The sequence below is a fragment of the Ylistrum balloti genome, unplaced genomic scaffold (genome assembly GCF_031769215.1).
Source record: "Ylistrum balloti isolate Yb309-2 unplaced genomic scaffold, AGI_CSIRO_Ybal_v1 Utg370006, whole genome shotgun sequence".
Lineage (NCBI taxonomy): Eukaryota > Metazoa > Mollusca > Bivalvia > Pectinida > Pectinidae > Ylistrum > Ylistrum balloti.
In genome coordinates, this window is record NW_026782081.1 from 1769387 (window position 1) to 1791447 (window position 22061).

At 35.5% G+C, this 22061-nt stretch overlaps 2 protein-coding genes and 1 non-coding gene across 3 annotated transcripts; 1 reads left to right on the plus strand and 2 right to left on the minus strand.

Annotated features, from left to right (window-relative positions):
- The first annotated feature begins 8810 nt into the window (after positions 1–8810).
- Trnas-gcu (transfer RNA serine (anticodon GCU)) lies at positions 8811–8892 on the plus strand. The gene has a single exon. It is a non-coding gene; the product is annotated as a tRNA-Ser (tRNA).
- A 518-nt stretch (positions 8893–9410) lies between these two features.
- Positions 9411–10886, minus strand: LOC132548171 (trigger factor-like). The gene is made up of 4 exons (XM_060211993.1): positions 10409–10886; positions 10148–10188; positions 9819–9885; positions 9411–9514 (listed from the first exon to the last, which is right to left on the minus strand). The coding sequence occupies exons 1-4, from the start codon at positions 10884–10886 to the stop codon at positions 9411–9413; spliced, it is 690 nt and encodes a 229-aa protein (XP_060067976.1).
- An 8034-nt stretch (positions 10887–18920) lies between these two features.
- On the minus strand, positions 18921–20333 carry LOC132548127 (uncharacterized). Its single transcript, XM_060211948.1, has one exon. The coding sequence runs from the start codon at positions 20331–20333 to the stop codon at positions 18921–18923; it is 1413 nt and encodes a 470-aa protein (XP_060067931.1).
- Positions 20334–22061: the final 1728 nt, after the last annotated feature.

The window sequence follows — 22061 nt, forward strand, 5'->3', positions numbered from 1 at the left end:
TTTGTTGTTGATACCACCACAGTATTAAACTGAATATGTAAATATAAAACCTATATGTATATATTATCCCTGTTTAAATCTTGTGAATGCATAATATTGTAATGTGTCTTGTCAAATAATATATATATCTTGTGAATGCATAATATATGATATATGATTTCAAACTTTAGCAATTAAAATGTAAAATTTGAAATCAGGTATTTTAAGTACTTTGGATTATTTGATATCTAAACAATCTGTGCATGTTTTAGTAAGTATAGTGTTGTACATGTATGCATGTAGAATTGTTTCTTAATTATTCAATTTTAAATCCTTGCATGTTTTATTGATATTTTTAAAAATTTTGTTTACAAATATGATACATATTTGTCTCAGTTTGCCATAGTGAAATTTGCAATACCGAAAACGGCTTTAAATGGCAGTTAATCAAAATCCAATACTTTGTGTTGTCCCTCAGTTTTATCTTGTGTGAATTTCTATGCTGCCATAATAGTTTTGCATGAGTTTATTTCTTGTTTTATATATTTGAAGTGTGTTCTGCCTGTTTACACATTGCTGATATTTTTTTGTAGATAATCCCAAATGTTAATAGATACAGGACTTGCCATGGTTTCTAATAAACATGTTCCATTTTATAGATGGCTTCCTCAGAGTTACAGGTACCAGATGTACCTGTGTAAGACTTTTGTGCCAAACAGAGAAAAAAGTCCCATGTGTTACTCATAATATAATTTGTGTACATTCTGGTCATAATTTATTTTATGAAGCAGCAATATATCTGTTTAGAGGTAGTGTTAAATACAATCAAAAGCGATTAATGAGTTTCAAAACCTCATCTTTGTATTTTGTTTTTGAAATCCTAATATATTAAAGAATTGTTGATGTTAGTATATGTTTTATGATTAATGAAAAGTCTGTTTTTGAAACAAAATATTTCATTCAAGGACTTCATTAAAAATTAAAAGTAAACCACTCATTATTTAACTGTACTTAACAATCATATTTTGTTACTTACACATAATGTTAAATTGAAGTTGTAAAGATAATACTTAAAAAAAGAAATTCAGTATTTCAATTAAAATATTGAATTATTTGAAATTGTGTGTATGAGTCACCACAGTAATAAGTATGATAGCTGTGTATGTTTCTGTAGATGAGTCCATTCTAGTCAGTAGAATACCACCAGTTTGGTATACAGTGCAATATCTGACAGTACTTAGCCTTTCTAATACCTTATACACACACATATTTCACACCAATCAGTATAGTTTATTTCTAAAACTTTGAATTTGTCAGAAATGATAATCAGTTGGAAATCAAAAAATCTATTTTCTGTTGAATATCATTAGATTGCTGCAGTTTTACCTACAGTGATCTATTCTATTTTGTTTGTTTTTCCTGTTTTTTTTTTTTTTTTAAAGCTTTGATTTGATTAAAAAAAAATTAACATAGAAATTCTAATCTATGTGAACAAGTCTTGATCAGAAATTTTCATAAAATGTATGATTGGTATTTATAATATCATTAAACCTAGTCATTGTATATTAATCAGGTTTAAATATTTAGCATAGGTTGTTGTAATGTGAGTCGTGTACTTGGAATTATTTTTTAAAAAAATAATGAGTTTAATTCCAATTTTGAAAAGAACCATTATTTTATTCATTTAACCAATGATGATTGATATTGTTTTAATGATGAATGTGTTAATGGTGTATGTTTAATGATGAATGTTTTCATTGTGTATGTTTTAATGACAAATGTTTTAATGGTGATGTATTGAGCAGTTACTATTTACTACTCATCAGCAATATACCGTTCTTGCCATGGATGTAAATAATTGAACTGTATATCGATATGAAATATATGTATATTTGCTAATGTATAGTATGTGTAAAATGATTTTGTAATGCAAACTGGTACCATGTATACTTATGATGAATATTTGTATGTATAGTGAAAATAAAATGACTAAATCTAGTCTTGCTGAAATTCAATATGATTTGTGACATGTTTTGAATATGAACAGTGATTTTCAGTTTTAAGCCAGAAAGTGGAACATTCTCCTTCTTTAAAAAGAATAAGTTAATTTTAAGTTGATTTGTTTGTACTCCCTCTGTCTACTTCATTAAAAAATATTCTTTCAAAACATTGGCATTTCAAATTGCATAATAATTACAGAAAAAAATGTTTGGTTACCAGTTAAGATATAGAATATGAAATATACTCTGTGAAATTTTATATAAAAGTAAATGATTAAATGAAGAGATTGGGAGAGTATTAAGCTAGAATTATTGAACATGATGAAAAAGTATTTAGTGAATTTATGTTAAGGAAGAAAATTGTAATGACTGAAGGGAAATATATGATATGTTGAAAATCATTGTAGTGGAAAGAAATTATCCTTTCAGTAAAATATTTTCTAAGAAAATGATAGAAGTTTGGAATACAGAAACCTTCAACCTTAGTTTTGACACCCCTACCTTATCTCTTGTTCCAGCCAACTGGCAGCACTTGTTTAGATATGCAAAAATTTAACTTTATTTTGAACCCCTCTTAAACATATGTATATACAGTTTACATTCAATTCCTAAAGCATAAAAATTGTTTTAACGAAATTCGAATTGAAATGCATTGTTGGTTAAATGATGAATTTGTCCAATGTCAAAACAAAAATTAAAACAAACATTTCATCAATAACTTAGAAACCAACAAAAAAAACCAGCAGTAATAGTTACAATACATTATTGTGTATTAAGCATTATCCATGATCATCTTTAAACGATTTTACTTATGAAATAACATGTTATAAGCCGACTAAGAGATACACTATTTATTAAGTGAAGTTTACACCAGAGCAAAGAAACACTGTCTCAGATTTTTTTTCTATACCTGTTATTTTTATTGAGTTGGATTTTATTGAAATTTTACATGAAACCTTTGTACATAGTACGTCAGATTACGTATAGAATGTGTATTTTTGTGTAGATGCTTCAACTAAGACAAAACATTGTAGCATTAGATTGTTTTACTGTATAATGGAAAACATTTGTAGGTGTTTGAACATACAGTTTTGGTGTCCACTGGTGTATTAGTGTTGACACTGATGTGTAGTTTTAGTGCAATTAGGAAAGGAAATACCTTATGAAATGTTATACATGTATTACAGAAATGTTATGGACAAAATGAATTACTGCTATATTTGAGTGTCTTGAATTGATCTGCTTGTACAGACAAGTGTTAAAGCTCAACAACTGGTAGTTAGGATATTTTTATGCCAAGGGATTTTATTTATAGAAAGTCTGAGTCTTCTGTTTTGACTAGACATGCAGAATATCTTGAGACATATTTTTAACAGATGTAGATTACTATGTGTATATGTACAGGTATTTCAAACAATCAACCACTACCTTTATTAATATGAAATGAAAAAATAATATTTCAAGACCCATATTAGTGCTAAATTTAAAGACTTTAGAAGATGGTATTTTTTACCAAAAAGGAAAGCAAATTTATGATGTGTTGCTTCCAAAATTTCTTTGTAAATTCAAATTTTGAAATTTCTTTGTAAATTAAAATTTTGAATTTCTGCAGTAAAAATGAATATTGAATGGTATTCATTGGATGCGCTCATTACCTACAGAGAATGTTCCAAACATCACAATTGTCCCACTGTGCAATTCAGGGGACATAAGTTTGTAATTGTTTTGTAAGTGTTCTGCATAAATAGGATTGCATGTTAGATTACATCAATAAAATTTAGTCTAGTTCTGTGTTGCTAATTTTACATAACTTCTTGAAAATGATATTAAAATTTTGCTGGATCTTTTGTATATTTTGGTGTAAAGGAACTATGAAATAACATTTATTCAATAGATCTTGGAATTGTACGTTAACGTTTAAATTACATTGACAATATAGGACATGTTGATAATGAATCTTAAGGATGTTTAAATCAAGGTATCAGTAATAGCATGGATCGGCTACTTATAACCAAGCATTGAATAATCTGTATCTAGAAATGTAAGATATTAAAAGGTTTTGATCTGAGGAGCACAAACGTTTTGGTCGTCACATATATCAAGAAGGATTACCCTTCTTTTTTTCTTAAACAAAATATAGAAAAGCATTGTAAGATTGTGACATTTTCCAACAGATGCATATCTATTGCTATGGCAAATTTTCCAGTCCCCATCCTTGGGACATTTCTTGTTATGTATAAACATTGTTAGGACATGCATTGCTAATTCCAGAAATCTGTCAATAGATTTCTCATTTCTTTAACGATATTATTAAAATGTGAATGCATTTTCCTTTCCAATAAAAACGTATGCAAAATTGATTTCACATTTTGTTGTTTTTACAGCTTTACTATAAGGCCTGCTATGATTACTTATAAATCACGTGTAGTACTGTTCAAACCATGAAAGATCAACAAACGGTAATTTTAACAGGGATTAGTCCCTTAAACTACACCTTAGTCAAACGTGATATTTACGAAGGAATTACTTTCTATTGTCACCATACATCTCTTTACCTTCATTGGTTCTCAGCCAATCAGAAAAACCATACATGGTTTCCATGGTACCCGATTAAACACGTAAATTTGCTTGCACATCGCCTTGTTGTCTTACTAGCACGCATATCTATGCCTACAAAAGGTTTGCCTTTTATACCAACCATGAATGACATCTTGATGGTTCAATGCATGCTCATATATACTGCAAAATATACTGTCAATTAAGTATGTACTACCAACACCAATATCACTATATAAAATTATCTTACGAAGAATACAGCCACCTGCGGAATTAACATATACTCCTATTTACTCCTTACTGCCTTGGAAGACGCCTCCAGCTCTCAGACATAATTGCCTTGGACGATACCTCCCAGACTTAAAACACATTTCCATCTCGGATGATACCTCCCAGACTTTAACACATAACTGCCTTGGAAGACACCTCCCAAACGTTTACACATTTCCGCCTTGGACGACACCCTCCCAAACTTTTACACATTTCCGCCATGGGCGACACCTCCCAAACGTTTACACATTTCCGCCATGGACGACACCTCCAAAACTTTACACATTACTGCCATGGACGACACCCTTCCAAACGTTTACACATTTCCGCCGTGGACGACACCTCCCAAACTTTTACACATTACTGTCGTGGACGACACCTCCCAAACTTTACACATTTCCGCCGTGGGCGACACCTCCCAAACTTTACACATTTCCGCCGTGGGCGACACCTCCCAAACTTTTACACATTACCGCCATGGACGACACCTCCCAAACGTTTACACATTACCAACATGGACGACACTACTTCTTCACATCCCGCCTTGGACGATATCTCCTAAACTTCTTCACATTTCTGCCTTGGACAACACCTCCCAAACTTTTACACATTACTGCCGTGGACGATACCCTCCCAAACTTTTACATATTACTGTCGTGGATGACACCTTCCAAACTTTAAACATTACCGCCGTGGACAACACCTCCCAAACTTTACACATTACCGCCGTGGACGACACCTCCCAAACGTTTACACATTACCGCCATGGACGACACTACTACTTCACATTCCCGCCTTGGACGACACCTCCCAAACTTCTTCACATTTCTGCCTTGGACAACACCTCCAAAACTTTGATATATTGCCGCGTTAGACGACACCTCTAAAACCCTTACAATTTAGGTGGTAGCACCCTAAGCCTGTCATCAAATAGTTGGCAAATAAACGGAGTTGGCAGTTTAGAGAGTGACGGACATGGCAAAACGTGTCAAACAGGCTCATTTCTTAATATCATCTTTATCAAAACATTTTGACAGGTTCTTTAGTCCATGTGCGTGAACATGTACACAAATAAATCTGATGACCTTTCTTGGGGCTGAAGGAACAGCATATTACCCAATAATTCAAACCATTATCTTATGAAAACAACCTTATCTGATGCTCGAAACTTACAACTGTTCATGGTGTCGGAATTGATAAATGGATTAACTTTCTTGTAAATTATATTTAGAAATATATGTGGGGGTTTTATTATATGCAACTTTCACGTACAAACTGGCTGTTCAGTTCTGAATCAAGGCAACAGAAAGACAAACTTTGGTAAGATATTTCTACTTTTATAAATTTACGGTCTTGACAGCTAATGCTATCTGGAATCCGCTGACATTTTGTAGCGGTAGCTTGGAAAGTAAACGAAGCCAGATTACCAGAGACGTCATCTCTATGTACGCAGCCTCTCTGACTGACAAACATCTATTCATTGCAAAAAAAAAACATATTTGTATTGTAAATATCTGATTAGCTAATTTGATGGTGTAGATGAACCGGTATAGGTGCGGTAAACGCATGTAACCGTGCACTGGTTAGGTTTGTCGTTGTGGGAGGTGTAAAGTTCATCTACCACACAAACAGATAAAATACACCAGGCGGATGATGTGGGGGAAGCCAGGAGTCGTTAGATGTTGTTTTATTTTATTCAATTACTAGTATTAAACCTGTTCACTCAGCAGGTATCGTCGGCTATTCTAATACAACTCGATTGCAATACATTAAAGCACCACTTCGTCATCATATCGTGTGTTTTGTGTGGTTCCTGGGAATAGATAACACAAGCTAGTTATTATCGTGATAGTAAATTAAAATTGTATCGATCACCGTTCGATCAGTCTGAAGCTCACCTTGACAGGTGCTCGTCCCCTCTGTGGCAAGTTAATAATGTGTCATACATCGTTATTCCAGCGATCTGATGGCGTATTAATGCGATTTCGTGGAGAGTGCCCGGGGAGCAGGGTATGGACTCCTCGCGGGGCTCAGAATTGTCGTCACGAATGTCGCAGTATCATTCGTTCTCTCCTTTATCATATCGCTGGACATATACTAATTAATATATTGAGAACACTTTTTATGGAATTAGATTTCCATATATATTTAATTAAAAAGGCTTTTTTCAGGTAAACAGGTGGTCGATTTATAAGGGAAAGGAATACCTTTATACAGAAAATCAGATTTCAATCAAGTAATTGAAGGTTTTTTTGTACAGATAAAACACTTGGATGTTATTTTACTATACGGGAGGAAATCATGTTTTAAAAGCAATTCAATCATGTTTTGTTACAGGTGAGACAGTTGGTATTTTATCGAGATAGGGAGGTGTACAGGTAATTAAAGGTATGAGGTTATATGCAGGTAAAGGATACACCAATGAGGTGGCAGGTGTTGTCCTAACAAGGAGATCGATTCCGTATCGAAAACAAGATTGATGAAACAAAACTGGGAAACATCTTCGTTTACATATCGTGGCTAGTCAGCGTGTAACATTCGTTCTGCAATAAAACTACAATAGACAAAAAAAAAAGAACAAAAGTCTGTCAAACCAAAGTATTGAATCACGAGATTAAAACCTACTACCAATCAGTCAGTTTTGTCTTTCTGATGTAATGTGTTTTCGCCTTTTCGCATTGTTGTTGGTTTTTGCTGATTCTGACTCAGCGTCATTTATCGTCTGACAAATCGAATGCTATAGACAGATTAAATGTAGGACTCATAAATTTACTAAGTCAGGGAAATGTGGTTTCGCCCGCGTCGATTCACATAATTTTACGCACTTTCATTCCAAAGGAAATACTAGCGAATACTTATTTTAGGTTATAACTAGTTAATTTTTGTGATGTAGGAAAATATACACAGACACCATATAGTGTAACCACTTCGTGAAACCACTGGATGGATAGAAATCATAAGAGTGTGCCGGGTCAGTTAAGGTATGACAAGTCGACGGTCCTTTCTTCCTCATTTAGTCATAAAATGTTTACCAGTTAAGATATAAAAGTTAGTTAGATTAAACAATATCACGCATATATATATATATATATGACATATTGGACAAGATTACAGCTTTGTATTAATTCCTTTTTTAACCTTGACCTTTAATCTTTCAACATGCATTTACTTCTTCATCCGTATAAATTTTTTTCTTGATGTCATAAACAAAATTTTACCAGCAGAACGTTTATGATTTGACCATGACTAATCGTCAAGCGATTTAACCATATCTTTAAGTCAAGTGACATTTGCTTTCAAAAGTTATAAACTATATGCCAATAAAGGATTTTTAAAAAACTGACCTTGACATCTGACATATCATGAACATATGATCAGGTGACTTTCAAGAACATAACATTACTTAGGGGAATGCTAAATGAATGCAGGTATGTCTAAATTTTATATTTGATATTTGAGATAATTTAAAAGCTTTGGTCCCGACATGAAAATAATGCTATAAATCAACTATTTCAATCTTCGACCTTGGGGTCAGTGTCAAAGTGACCTAATATCAGCGCACTTCACTTTGCATGTGAATGATGCAGTTATGTTTCCAGATTCTTCGAAATGGTTTCGAGTGTTCAGACATTATCGCCTTTACAAGAATATTCTGACTGTAAAGTTTGCTTTAATTTGACCACCTGACCTTGGATTAATATCACAGTGACCTAATTTTACGGCATTGTACGCTGTCCGTGTGAGTGTTGCAGATAGGTTTTGAATCTGATCCGATTTGGATCAGTGCGAATCTAGCTTGTCCTTTACAATCAAATCAGCTTCTTTCTTGATTTCTTTGTCAAATTTACTTTCTTTGGTTGGTTAATATGTTTACCGTATCTGTCACTCCTCCCTTGTCCGGGTATCATATAACCGACGAACACCAATGTACTGGCGACATGACCGACGATTTCACTTAAAATATGACACTATCAGCTTACTCACCTCAATTTTCAACATCAAGAAGACGAGGTGGCCGAGTGGTTAAGGCGATGGACTGCTAATCCATTGGGGTCTCCCCGCGTGGGTTCGAATCCCATCCTCGTCGGTGGTGTATTTTTCCAATTTTATCATAGTTTTTATTGAATTTGCCCGTAACACCCGTTCGCTATTAATCATAAAAAACTACTTGAAGTTTAATTTGATATCGACACATTGTTTTAGTTGAAATATCAACATATATGAAACAGGACACACCTGGCATCCAACTAACTAGTAAGTTATTGAAAACTGAGTTTACAATAGATATTAAATCTAATAATAAAAAAACACCTCAATATATTTTATAGATATTTTAACACGTTTTAATTAAAATTGCTCAAAATACAAATTTGTATCTTGTTAAGTATAAGTATTTAATAACAAGAATATATTGTATGATATGATAAAAATGTAAAAACAGTAAAACAGTTACAAATTGTATTGAAATAAAACCGACATGTTCCTTGTACAATTGCAGAACTATCAGTTAAACATTTATAAAAACTACAATGAATGTGTAGTGTTGATAAGAAAGTAATATCATGAAAAAAAGGAGTACATATGTACTGTATATCTCTAAACATATTAGAAATTTATCCAACGCTGGAATTTGTGGGAAAAGTTGAACACTCTACGGAAAGTACTAGGTCTTTTCACGGACTTTGTGGGTTTCACTTCGTCGTCTTCGCCTAAGAGAAAAGAGAGACAGTCCTATGAATAAAAGATACGATTATAAAACTATATATTGATACTATTGATATTAATACTGAATATTCCAATGATGGCAGTCTAATGTTTCAGTAACATTTACTACACAGGACAAAAATGCTTTGTTTTGATACACTATAAAGATAATGGTCGCTACAGTATTTTGAATAAGTTACAATAAAGACGATATTATTTTTTTATTGTAACACGAATATATAACACGACACAACTGACCCTTTACTACTGTCCCTATAGATATCACAATAGTATACCTACCATATTTACGGTAAGTCATTTTGAAGCAATTAAGGCACGTAGAACTCGATCTCTTCACATTTTCACTTCCATTCTTCTGAAACGGGAACATTAACATTTAATTGCCAAATAAAGAGAAGGTATTTTACCAAAGCTCCGAACAGAAGTAACATTCCACTAACAGTAACCTAGAGTAAGACTGATCATCGATACCATAAACCTGGCCAGTGGCCCAGTATTAGTGAACTTTTTTCTAACAGTGACCTTGACCTTTAAGGCTGTAAATGATTTTATTTATAGCTGCATCTGAAATGGGAATTTTGATAGAAACCATCCGAACGCTATGTTTATATACTTACAGAACACGACTCCCAACGCGGATTCGATGACTCTGCGTGGTCTGGAAATAACAAAGTATCGTACGTTCTGAGCAACGAACCTCTACTCCGTGAAAACTGGTTTTGTATAGAACAATAGAAATATACATGCTACATTGGCATACATAAGAAATACATTTGAAGTGGAATACAGCATATTTTACTCTAATCTTACTTGTTTATCAGAAGTGGAATGCAGCATATTCTACATTAACTCTTTTTTTAGATGTTTATGCAGCGTACCATTTTCTGTTCCGGTTTCCTCGATGTTTCCGTCATCAATGTTTGCCTCGTCGTCATCGGGCAGAGGACTGAATGAGAACCGAACATAGACTTCATAAGGCTCTTGGGTACCGTCTTTTTCAGTGAAGAAACTCCCAAGATTGTCATACTCGTTATACATGTCATTTATTTCATCATCATCATCATCATCATCATCATCATCATCATCATCATCATCATCATCATCATCATCATCATCGCTCATTTCTTCTCCACTGGACTTAACTGATTCAATATCATTGTCGTCATCTGTTTCATCAAAAACCTGATTTGGTAAAGGACGACGGATAGCCTCCTCCATGTAGCCTACTAGTACGTGCACCCTGAGGTCGAATGTGTCTACTGGAAAGTTAGAAACCTTTCTTCTGGACGTCCTATTGACTGGCTGGTATCTCATTGCCGGATAACTAACGCCCACTAAATCTTCACCGTTATGCATGATGTTGGTTTAAATCTGAACTGAGTCAAAGATAAAGAATAGAAAAAATCAAATGGAGGTAAGTGTTGTCGAATAAAAATTAGCAGGGTTACAGCAACAAATTTATGTTTGAGAGATTTATTTCCATCAAAGCATTACAAATATTTTCTGAATTTGTTATGTTCATTAATTAAAGGTTGATGAAGTTATATCGTCCCTAACAGTTATACAGACAAAAGCCAGTGAAAAGAAAAGTGACTACCTGGAGTACAGTAGGTCCTATGTATAGATCTTATGTATTACTGTACTACCAAAAATAACGATTTATCAGCTGGGCATCTCTCTTACCTTGCAAAACTTTATAACTTGTTGTTAAAACGATGCAAATTGTTTGTGGTTACAGTCGTCAAATATGGTTAATTGGAGGTAACATCGGAATGCGTGTAAATCGTTTATCCGCAACAATAAACTATGGTAAATGATTATGACGTCACAATTACACAGGGGATGTCACTCTTCTTTAACTTCCGCTATGGCATTGGTAACCTACTGTTAATCAATAATGCCACGCGAGAAATTTTTTTTATTCAAAGAATCAGGGTCATGTATTAGTCGTTTTCAGCATATTTCATTCAGAATCTTTGCCGTTGACGCAGTTGGTAAACCTCCCAAATTTATTTCCTTTCCCTCATCGACTCAGTTGGTAAATCTCCCACTTTTATTTATTTTTCCCTCATTGACTCTGCTGCTATATCTCCCTCTTACAATGTGATTCTTTACCTTATTTTCTTCAAGCAGATAGATCTCCATATTTTCAATTATGGATTGTGCAGCAAGAATAAACTAAATTAATAAATCAGCGCCGTTGACAGCGATTTTCACCTGAGTAAAAGTTAAACTACGTTCCGATTTGGTTTACACAATGACCAACCCCTGTAAGAATATTGTTTTACAACGAAGTTGAATATTATATTGAATCAGGGACGTATATGATTGAATAGATATAACGGTTTCATTCTGTCCACAAATGTTCCGGATTTGTCGTTACTATTGTCATCAATATTGCTGTTGGTTTATTATTATTGTTATTATTGTTTTCAAATATTGGTAAATTAACGTATCCTTGTGAATATGCAACAGTTATTGTAACTAACTGCAGCTCGCGGCGTGGTGTATCTCATTAAACGTACTCAGATGAACAGAACACACACATTCACTTTATCGTATTTACATATCTTATTATCAGCATTTCGTTATAGGGTGTTAACTTCTGTTCTGTACAAACGTTATCATTGGATGATCATTGAACATCGTGATAATCACTCGTCTGTACGGGTTCCTATTGCATACTGTTGTTGACTTTCCTGCCGATTTGCCATTTTTCCGGCTTAACAGGACCAATATTGTCAACAATACACATATCCCTCTCGATACAGGACAGATTTCCTCAAGCAGGTAACACAGAAATATAATTACCGTAACCCATCTCATCTGACAACGCCATCTGGCCACAAGATTCAGCCACTGCCAGATCAATGGGGGTGATCGTATCTCTCGGGACGTCATCAGGTATTGCAATTGACATGCACGTGCGCCTCACAGGTGAAATCGACATTAAGTTTGATTGACATGTGCACTTGTGAGAAGTGGATAATTACCAACAAATGCCTTGTTTGATAATGGCCGGCGGCTGCGGTGAAAGCGATGTTGCGCCTGACATGTTAGAAGGCTTTCTCTGGACGGAACGTCGTGCAGTGGACATCTGAGGCGACACAAAACGTGCTCGTCGAACAACTGACGCGGACGTCCAAGAACTATTGAACATGTATTTTCCAAGAACATACATCCAGTTTAACAATATATAACTGCATTAATCTTTTGTTTCCTTTTCACTAATGATTATTTGTAATTCTTCGTTAACGCGTGTTGAGTTTTTGAACTCCGAGCTGTTTATATACTTGGTATAGTTGACATCCAGCCTTATCGGAGAGATCGATTTGTAAATGATTCCAGACAACGGATGGTGGCCAACGTGTTAACCCGGTTCAAAACATCAAAGGACAGTCTGACCAATTAATCTCAACAGACCCCAACAAAAATAGACAAATGTCCAAATTTAACCTGTTTGATGCTGAACCAACTGTGATTTTAACGCATAACAACGATACGAAATTAGTTTAATTATGAATATTATTTTAAGAAATAACGAGATCCCAGATATTATACAATCGCCTTCTTCTGTTCTTGGATCAGTCGGCTGTAGTTGATTTGTTGAACGATACACGCGGTAAATATGACATTATGGACATGGTAAAACCAGACAATACAAATTTGCAGATTTTGCACGCATCATTGAAAAATATTTTTGGACATTTACGACAGTAGTAAGATTTATCAGTTTATAAACGATCGGGCTACAAGGATGTCTAAATAACGAGACAAATAAAATAATAAAAAAACGATATTGGCGTCAAGATGAACGTCTACATTTTACCAGTATATACACAACGAATGATGAGGGTAAAAGTCCGGTTTGTACAGGTCATATAAGGGGTTAAAGGTCCGGTGTATATGTACTGGTGAGAGGGGTCTAGATCCGGTGTATATGTACTGGTGAGAGGGGTCTAGATCCGGTGTATATGTACTGGTGAGAGGGGTCTAGATCCGGTGTATATGTACTGGTGGGTGGGGTGAAGATCCAGTGTAGTGAAGATCCGGTGTATATGTACTGGTAGGTAGGAAGAAGATCCGGTGTATATGTACTGGTAGGTAGGAAGAAGATCCGGTATATATGTATGTACTGATGAGTGGGGTGAAGATCCGGTGTATATGTACGGGTGAGTGGGGTGAAGATCCAGTGTAGTGAAAATCCGGTGTATATGTACTGGTAGGTAGGAAGAAGATCCGGCGTATATGTACGGGTGAGTGGGGTGAAGATCCGGTGTATATGTACGGGTGAGTGGGGTGAAAATCCAGTGTAGTGAAGATCCGGTGTATATGTACTGGTAGGTAGGAAGAAGATCCGGCGTATATGTACGGGTGAGTGGGGTGAAGATCCGGTGTAAATGTACTGGTGGGTGGAGGGAACATCCGCTGTATATTTAGTGGTTCAATGAGGTGACGCGACGTTTCAGATTTAAACACTTTTGGGTCTAGTTAGAAATAAATAAGTTTTCGTGTTGATTACATACCAGAGAATCAGTACTTTGTAGTGTTAAGTCTTATAGCCATAGGATACTTCCAGGTTCATTATTTGTCTGTCGTGAATAATTACAACAATTCAAATATAAAAAGCATAGGTATCAAAGCACGCTAAACCGGAGGATGTTACCCGGAATTAGTGTCCCGTTTCTTTAATAATGTCCTAACGTCTGCGTTCATGGACTCATAATTCACAGCAATGTAAAGTTACGATAAGACAATTAATAATCTAAGAATATAGTGAACCCCTATATTTCAGTTGTACGTGATGGCATACTAGGCTTTTTTACGCCTTTGTCCTTCCTTCCTCACCTGGCTTACGATAGGGGTGACCTGGCCGGCATGAAGCCTGCGCGGTCCCTCATTAAAACATAACCCTGAGCCAGTCAGCATATCTACCACTTCAAAACACGCGGAGACAAGGACGATGAAAGCAGTGTCTTACCGACTGTACATAACACACACGTTACTATTTGTACTAAATTAAATTCAATACTACTTCAGTCCTTCAACATCTCATGCCAGGCCGAGGTGTTAAAATGACGTATTATCCTGAAATCCTGCAAGTGCCCCGAAGACCCACCATAGCACGCGCGGTGAAAAATAGTAATAGTTTTTAGAGAAAGAATTAGTAATGCAAGTCACGTGGTTTCCGTTATGCCGACATTTGTTCAGCGACTGTCAAAACGAACGCTCCTGCCGTCAAACACGTGCATAAAGGTTATGACCTTATGGGCTACCCGTGTTATGATCCTTCTCACACAGATGTTTGGTGATCATTCACGTACTCTTAATTGAAAATAACAATTATTCAATGAAATTTGTTCTCGTTAATTGTTTCAATTTAGAGTAATGTAAATGGATGTCAAGTATCATAAAATCATGGTGTGTTGTTGACATTTTGTAACGTTACTAAATATGCTACTACCTGCAAAAGTTGATATTTTTATCATCTAACAGATGTTATGATTTTTCTTCCAAGAACAGAACATTCGAGACACGGCTTTTTATATTATCACACCAGTTTACCCCAAATACTCGAAAACAAAACCCAGCAACATGATGAATTAAACAACTTTTGAAATTCAAATACAACCTTTACAAGTTGTACGATCACCTTTGTTTTCTGTCCTAACAACATGTACCCACGTGAGGGCTTTCAGCAATAACAACGTACGGCCGTGTGGTCGTTTTCTATCATAAAAACATCGGCTCGTGTGTTCGTTTTCAGCAATAACAACACAGGCCCATGTGCTCGTTTTCTCCTTCTCGTTTTCTGCCATAACAACATAGGCCCGTGTGTTCGTATTCAGAAATAACAACATAGACCCGTATGCTCGTTTTCAGCATTAGTAATTTAGGTCTGTGTACTCGTTTGAGCCGTAAAAAATGTCCGTGTGCTCGTTTTCAGTCATAACAACGTCATCCATACAACATAGGCATGTGTGCTCGTTTTCAGCCATAACAACGTCATCCATAGAACATAGCCCACGTCAGCCATAGAACATAGGCATGTGTGCTCGTTACCAGTCGCAACAATGTCAGCCATACAACATACGCATGTGTGCTCGTTTTCAGCCATAACAACGTCATCCATACAACATAGGCCACGTCAGCCATACAACATAGGCCATAACACCACGAGAGAATCAACGTTTCCTAGGCAAATAGGTTCACTAAACCTTTCTCATTTTTTCTGAGAAACGAATCCATCTGTGGTTACGTGGTTGTATCAGCGGGAAAGACACTTTATCCTTTTGCACTGAAAGTCTAGTGACGGGTCTCCAGTTCACTGAGGTAGTTTCCAAGGAAACCCTGAATCAAAATGACCTCGGATATACCCTGCTAACAAATTCAGAATTTATTCTTAATTTTGTCTCTCGAAATCTTTACCTCCTTCAAGTTGTGTCCTTATATATTCCTATAATTCTTTTATAACTCCTATTCCTATACATTCCTATTCTATAAATCCTATTTCTACACATTCCTATTCTATAACTCCTATTCCTACATATTCCTATTCTATAACTCCTATTCCTACACATTCCTATTCTATAGCCCCATATTCCTATACATTCCTATTCTATAACCCCTATTCCTACACATTCCTATTCTATAACCCCTATTCCTACACATTCCTATTCTATAACCCCTATTCCTACACATTCCTATTCTATAACCCCTATTCCTACACATTCCTATTCTATAACCCCTATTCCTACACATTCCTATTCTATAGCCCCATATTCCTATACATTCCTATTCTATAACTCCTATTCCTACACATTCCTATTCTATAACCCCTATTCCAACACATTCCTATTCTATAACCCCTATTCCTACACATTCCTATTCTATAACCCCTATTCCTATACATTCCTTTTCTATTATTCCTATTCCTACTTATTAATGTATCATTTCTCCTATTGCTTCATATTCCTTTTATACAGTGTGTATTCTCTTTTCATACTAAGAAACAAAAATGCTGAAAATCATTTAAAAGTGGTATAGATTATAAGGTTTTTAATATTTATTCAATATCAAAAAGGTAAAAGATTTTTTTTGAGGGGGGGGAGGGTTATAGATGGAAGGGCCGGTGGGAGTGATGTAATAACCAAAAATATTTTACCTCTATTTAAGCTGTATAATATTGAAGTATTCAGGTCATCTTTTAGTCTCAGATTTAAAACTTGTACCGACTTAATATAAGACAGAGTACAAAATTGATGACCTGAGAAACATATCGGCGATAAAACTCTACAGAATATAATAAACCTTTGGTTCATGCGAATGAATTTTATTCACAAGAAGTATATATGTAATTTATTGAAGATAATTATTGAATATTGAAGATATTGAATTTTTAATACAATATCATTTTTCAATATTATTTAAAAATGACGAAAATGCGCATATTTTTATCATTTCTATTAGACGGTAGGTAACGGAATATCGCAGGAGATAATATTGCTTTATTTTACGGTGTAATGATCTGCACGCCATGACGACCGTTAAAACACACTTTATTGAACCACGTTCTGAGTAGTCCCGTTAAGTCAATAATAACGTCCTTAAAAAATTGAAATTATTATTTATTTTTATTTTATGATAAAGTGAACTACTCTTGTTTTATTTTATTGAAATTTAGCCATCCTAAACAAAGACTATATGAGTCATAGATGATATTTACAACAATGCCAATTTCTCGGAAAGAATTTATAGAGATAATGATTATCATTGTGTTTAAACCGACCATTCATAGAGAATAGATTTATGGTTATTTAATACAGAGATCAGCTCCGACCCATCCTCCTCTCCAATGAAATCTGCCCCTCCGCAATCACAGACCCCACGTCAATGGGAAGTAGCGCTCCCCAGGTGGGTTATTTTCGTGGAGGTAAGATATCTTCCAGTTCCACGGTTACTATCTCGCAGCGAAATTCAATTTCCGATATTTTGAGTATAATTACTACCTTTTGTAAATGAGATTTAAAAATTAACTGGATAATAACACAAATCATGTCCTAATATACCACTTAACAACTGTAAAGCTGATTGATGACAATAGAACGATGAAGCCCCATCCCGTAGTTTTCGTCAGAATTACTCTTGCGTTTTATTGTGCTAATCAAACGCGCCTGATATTGGTTACGATGTTGAATTCATAAAAACAGATAAAGCATAATTACATCGAAATCTGACGCGGTATCACGCTACCTTCAAATAAACTTAATTGTTCTTAATTGTATCATTTCTTGCAATGCAAATGAAACTGAAACCTCTTGTGCATATTGTCTCTAAACTAAAGCTTGCGGCCCGATGTTTCAGCATGAGTGATTTCTTCTGTATGTTTATAAGTATCTGTTTACATATCTATTATGCTGGCAATGAATACAAGTATGGCCGAGATCATAAAACCGTTTTCATAATTCCAGCCTCTAATTAGCCAGGACAAAATAGCAAGTTACGGAGAGAAATTACACACAATTTTAACCTCGACCAACTGCCTCATGTAAATTGATACACACAGAACAAAATGGCCAGTTCAATGGGCTCCAAACGGGGATTTTTATATTAAGCATTAGTCACGATAACTTTTAATGGAAACATGAAGACAGAAAACAAACAACAACAGCCCGTTTGCATTTTAGTGATGTTATCAGTCTAATCTCAAAAAGTTTGTCAGTAAATTATAATTAAAAACTTTTTACAATTACTATATTAACAGAAAATCGTGGTCGGGAATCATAAGAAAATACCTTCCAGGAAATAAACCATTGTGATGTGTGCCTAGAATTAAACAATACCTTCTAGCAAAAATAAATAATAACAATGCTGTCTGTAAGCTTTGATAGATTAAACATACAACAAACCAATATGGTTTGTCCGGGTTAGTGGATCAACACGCGAGCAAACAAACTGCATTACATGATTGAGATAACTTGGAGCTTACCATACTCAACAACAGGTGTGAGCTTACTTTTGCGTTAACATACAGGAGCTTACCTTACTTACCAACAGGTTTGAGATTACTTGCGCGTTAGCAGATCAGACTTTCCTTTGTTGAATAAGAAACGGGATTGCCCTTGTGCATGGAGATTTCCCTTCCTTGAAAAAATGTCCCATCTACCTAACATTCATCAGTTTGCAATGGTGACTTGTTTGTGCCCATAATTGTAGTAATACAAAATTCCACGAATATTTTACAATGTATATTGATTTACAAAAAGAGTTAAATTGTTAGCAGATACTTTCATTGGAATCGGACCTACAGTACTTGTAACCGCCACCAGCTTGGATGGTGAGTTTATTATCTATTTTCACCTGTATCCAAGGACACGATTAGTTTGGTTTTCAGAAACCCATCGGTCTTTCCCAGTCCCATCCAGCAGGATAATTAGAGAATATCGTCCATGTTCCGTAAAACCTTGGAACATCGACAACAACCGGAAGTGGAAATGCTAATACAGGCATGCTCACGGTCCAGATTTCATCATCTGGTAACTTTTGACCTTGAGTTGTGGAGCTAACACCTATAAGACCGATAACGTCATTATCTGGGATATCGTTTGTGTATATGTCATTTCTGTCAAAGGAAATGAACTCTGATCCATAAACATCGGGTAAATCTAGACTTCTGTTTGTCAACGGATTGGTCCATGTCGTTATGACGACACCAGACGACGCATTTCGATAATATCCGGAATATTTACATTGAATTGTCATGTAAGGCTCGTGCTGAGACGCTGACGCGTTAAAAGAAACCGTTGCTGTTGCATTACCTTCTAATCGGTAGAGGTCGATCTGGTTTCCGTTAAGTGAAGTAAAAACGGAGCCGTTGAACCGAAATGGGATATGTTTCTGATTTTCAAGCAAAGAGACAATTTTACGATCAACTTGCGGCAAATTAATGATTGGATGACCTGTTGAATTGACCATGGGTATGATGATGTCGGACAAGTTTGCCGCACGTCTTGCGTCGATTTTACTCTTGAAGACCGACCATGAGGTATCATTGGGTACCTCGTACCATACTGGGGCGGTAAGGTATTTCAGAAGTCCATCCGAACGTATCAGCTCTAGAATGTCATCTGCTATACATGCCAATCCGCGGTCACATTTCCAAAAGAATGTGTTGTAGATGAGATGACCAGGCGTGGTTCCCATCTCCATCCACGGCAGAAACTGACTACTCCTCTGCCATGTACCGAAAAACGGCACACTGTCCGATTGGCTGGTGGACAATTCAGTATAGTTTGATAGGTACGTAAAAAGTTCTGTTCCTTTGTACGTGTCACCAGCAGAAAACTTAGGGTATTTTTGCGGGCCGAGGACATTTGGATATGATAGGTCAATATTCAACTCAAACGCGAGCTGTTCCGAGGATGCATGAACAGTCTTGATGACGTCACCAAGAACAAAAACAGCATCTACTGGATCGTTTTGGACGGCGAATACTTCATTTGGCTGGGAGGTCATCGGATTCATCCAAACTTTTAGGATCTCCGACGTCACCGGATCTCTATAGACGACAAACTCACACGAAAGAGACATATAATTCCCTTCCTTTTCACGTTCTTTCCGATTGATGTTATAGCCTTCGAAGTTCAATATTTTCTTTGCAGTTTCGCCAGGAAGCCGGTAGTACACGGTCCCGTTGATGTATGCGATAGTACTGTTATCCGGAGACAGAGAACCGGTCACCCGGACCAGGGACTCCAGATTGGTATTGGGGTCATTGATGTCGAAGCTGTGACACAGATCCATACATACTAGAGCCCAGATGACCACCTTGGCTATTTGTGAACAGCTAAGCTCCACTGAAGGTAATATAAAGAGACGTATATTATTTCATGTGCTGAATGTATAAACCTGACAGGTGATTTGATGAGGCGTTTACATGTTTAACGAACTGTCGCAACGTGTTATATAATAATATTATAATTATATATATATTTATCTCGATTACCTGACTGATACAATACGATACGATACGATACAATTTGATATTTCACGTTTACCTGTCTGATGATTTGATATTTCACGTTTACCTGTCTGATGATTTGATATTTCGCGTTTACCTGTCTGATGATTTGATATTTCGCGTTTACCTGTGTGATGATTTGATATTTCGCGTTTACCTTTTTACCTGTCTGATGATTTGATATTTCGCGTTTACCTGTCTGATGATTTGATAGGTCGCGTTAACCTGTCTGATGATTTGATATTTCGCGTTTACCTTTTTACCTGTCTGATGATTTGATATTTCGCGTTTACCTGTCTGATGATTTGATAGGTCGCGTTAACCTGTCTGATGATTTGATATTTCGCGTTTACCTTTTTACCTGTCTGATGATTTGATATTTCGCGTTTACCTGTCTGATGATTTGATAGGTCGCGTTAACCTGTCTGATGATTTGATATTTCGCGTTTACCTTTTTACCTGTCTGCTGATTTTGTATCATTTTTTTCATAACTATGCTACTTTTAATGTCAATTATATCTGAATCCCATTTCGGTGGTCATATGAAACAATTTACATGATATTCCCAATTTCTCGTACATTCTTCCTGCCCTCTCCCGTCATATCGAGAACGTCTGTGTTAGAAGGGAGATAACTCTTACATGAAAAAAAATCTAAATTATATGCTGAAAAATATTTTACTCTCCGATAAATATAGCAAACCTGGTGTCTGAAAGGCACTATTTATTCAACAGATATTTGAGTACCTTATAAACCAGGTTAACCTTCCTCATTTTCCTTCGAGACCATGGCCCGTATTCATGAAATCGTTCTTATGCTCAAGCATGCATTTTGTGCTCAAGCCTTATGCCTTGTTTCAGTTCAAAATTAATAAATAAGACTGATTTTGCCAAAGATTTAAAAACAATTTTGAAAGGACTTCAAGCCAAAGCTATGTCCATTGTTTATATTTAACATTTGTATTATTTTATATGAGTTAGGTAAATTATAAAAAAATGTTTGCTTGAGCACAAAATCTACACTTGGGCATGAGAATGGTTTGATAAATACGGGCCCAGTTTTGTTTTTCATATAGTGTTAACGCCGAAGTGATAACAATTGTGACAGTAGTTTCAAGGTTTCAAAAATCATAAATGGTTATCGGTTATACAAAATATGTAAAACTCAATATTTCACATCATTTGTCTACTGTCGTGTGATTGAATCTGATCTAAATCGTCGTTTCGCTATGAAAATAAAACCATGGCGTGTTATACCTACATCATTTTACGGAGAAAACGAGTTCTTTCTGGGACGGGAATCTATAAAAACAGAAACATTCTATCAAAAGAAATAACTGAAATAGCCTAGGAATATAAGCAAAACATCTTCTGTATTATTAATACAGCCCCTGGGGCATGAACGGATATACATGTACGACCTTGAACCAACAAGGATATAATTTTCGTAAAACATTGTAATTCAACGTTATCAAGACTATTTACTTGATTGTAAGCTATATACCTACTTAA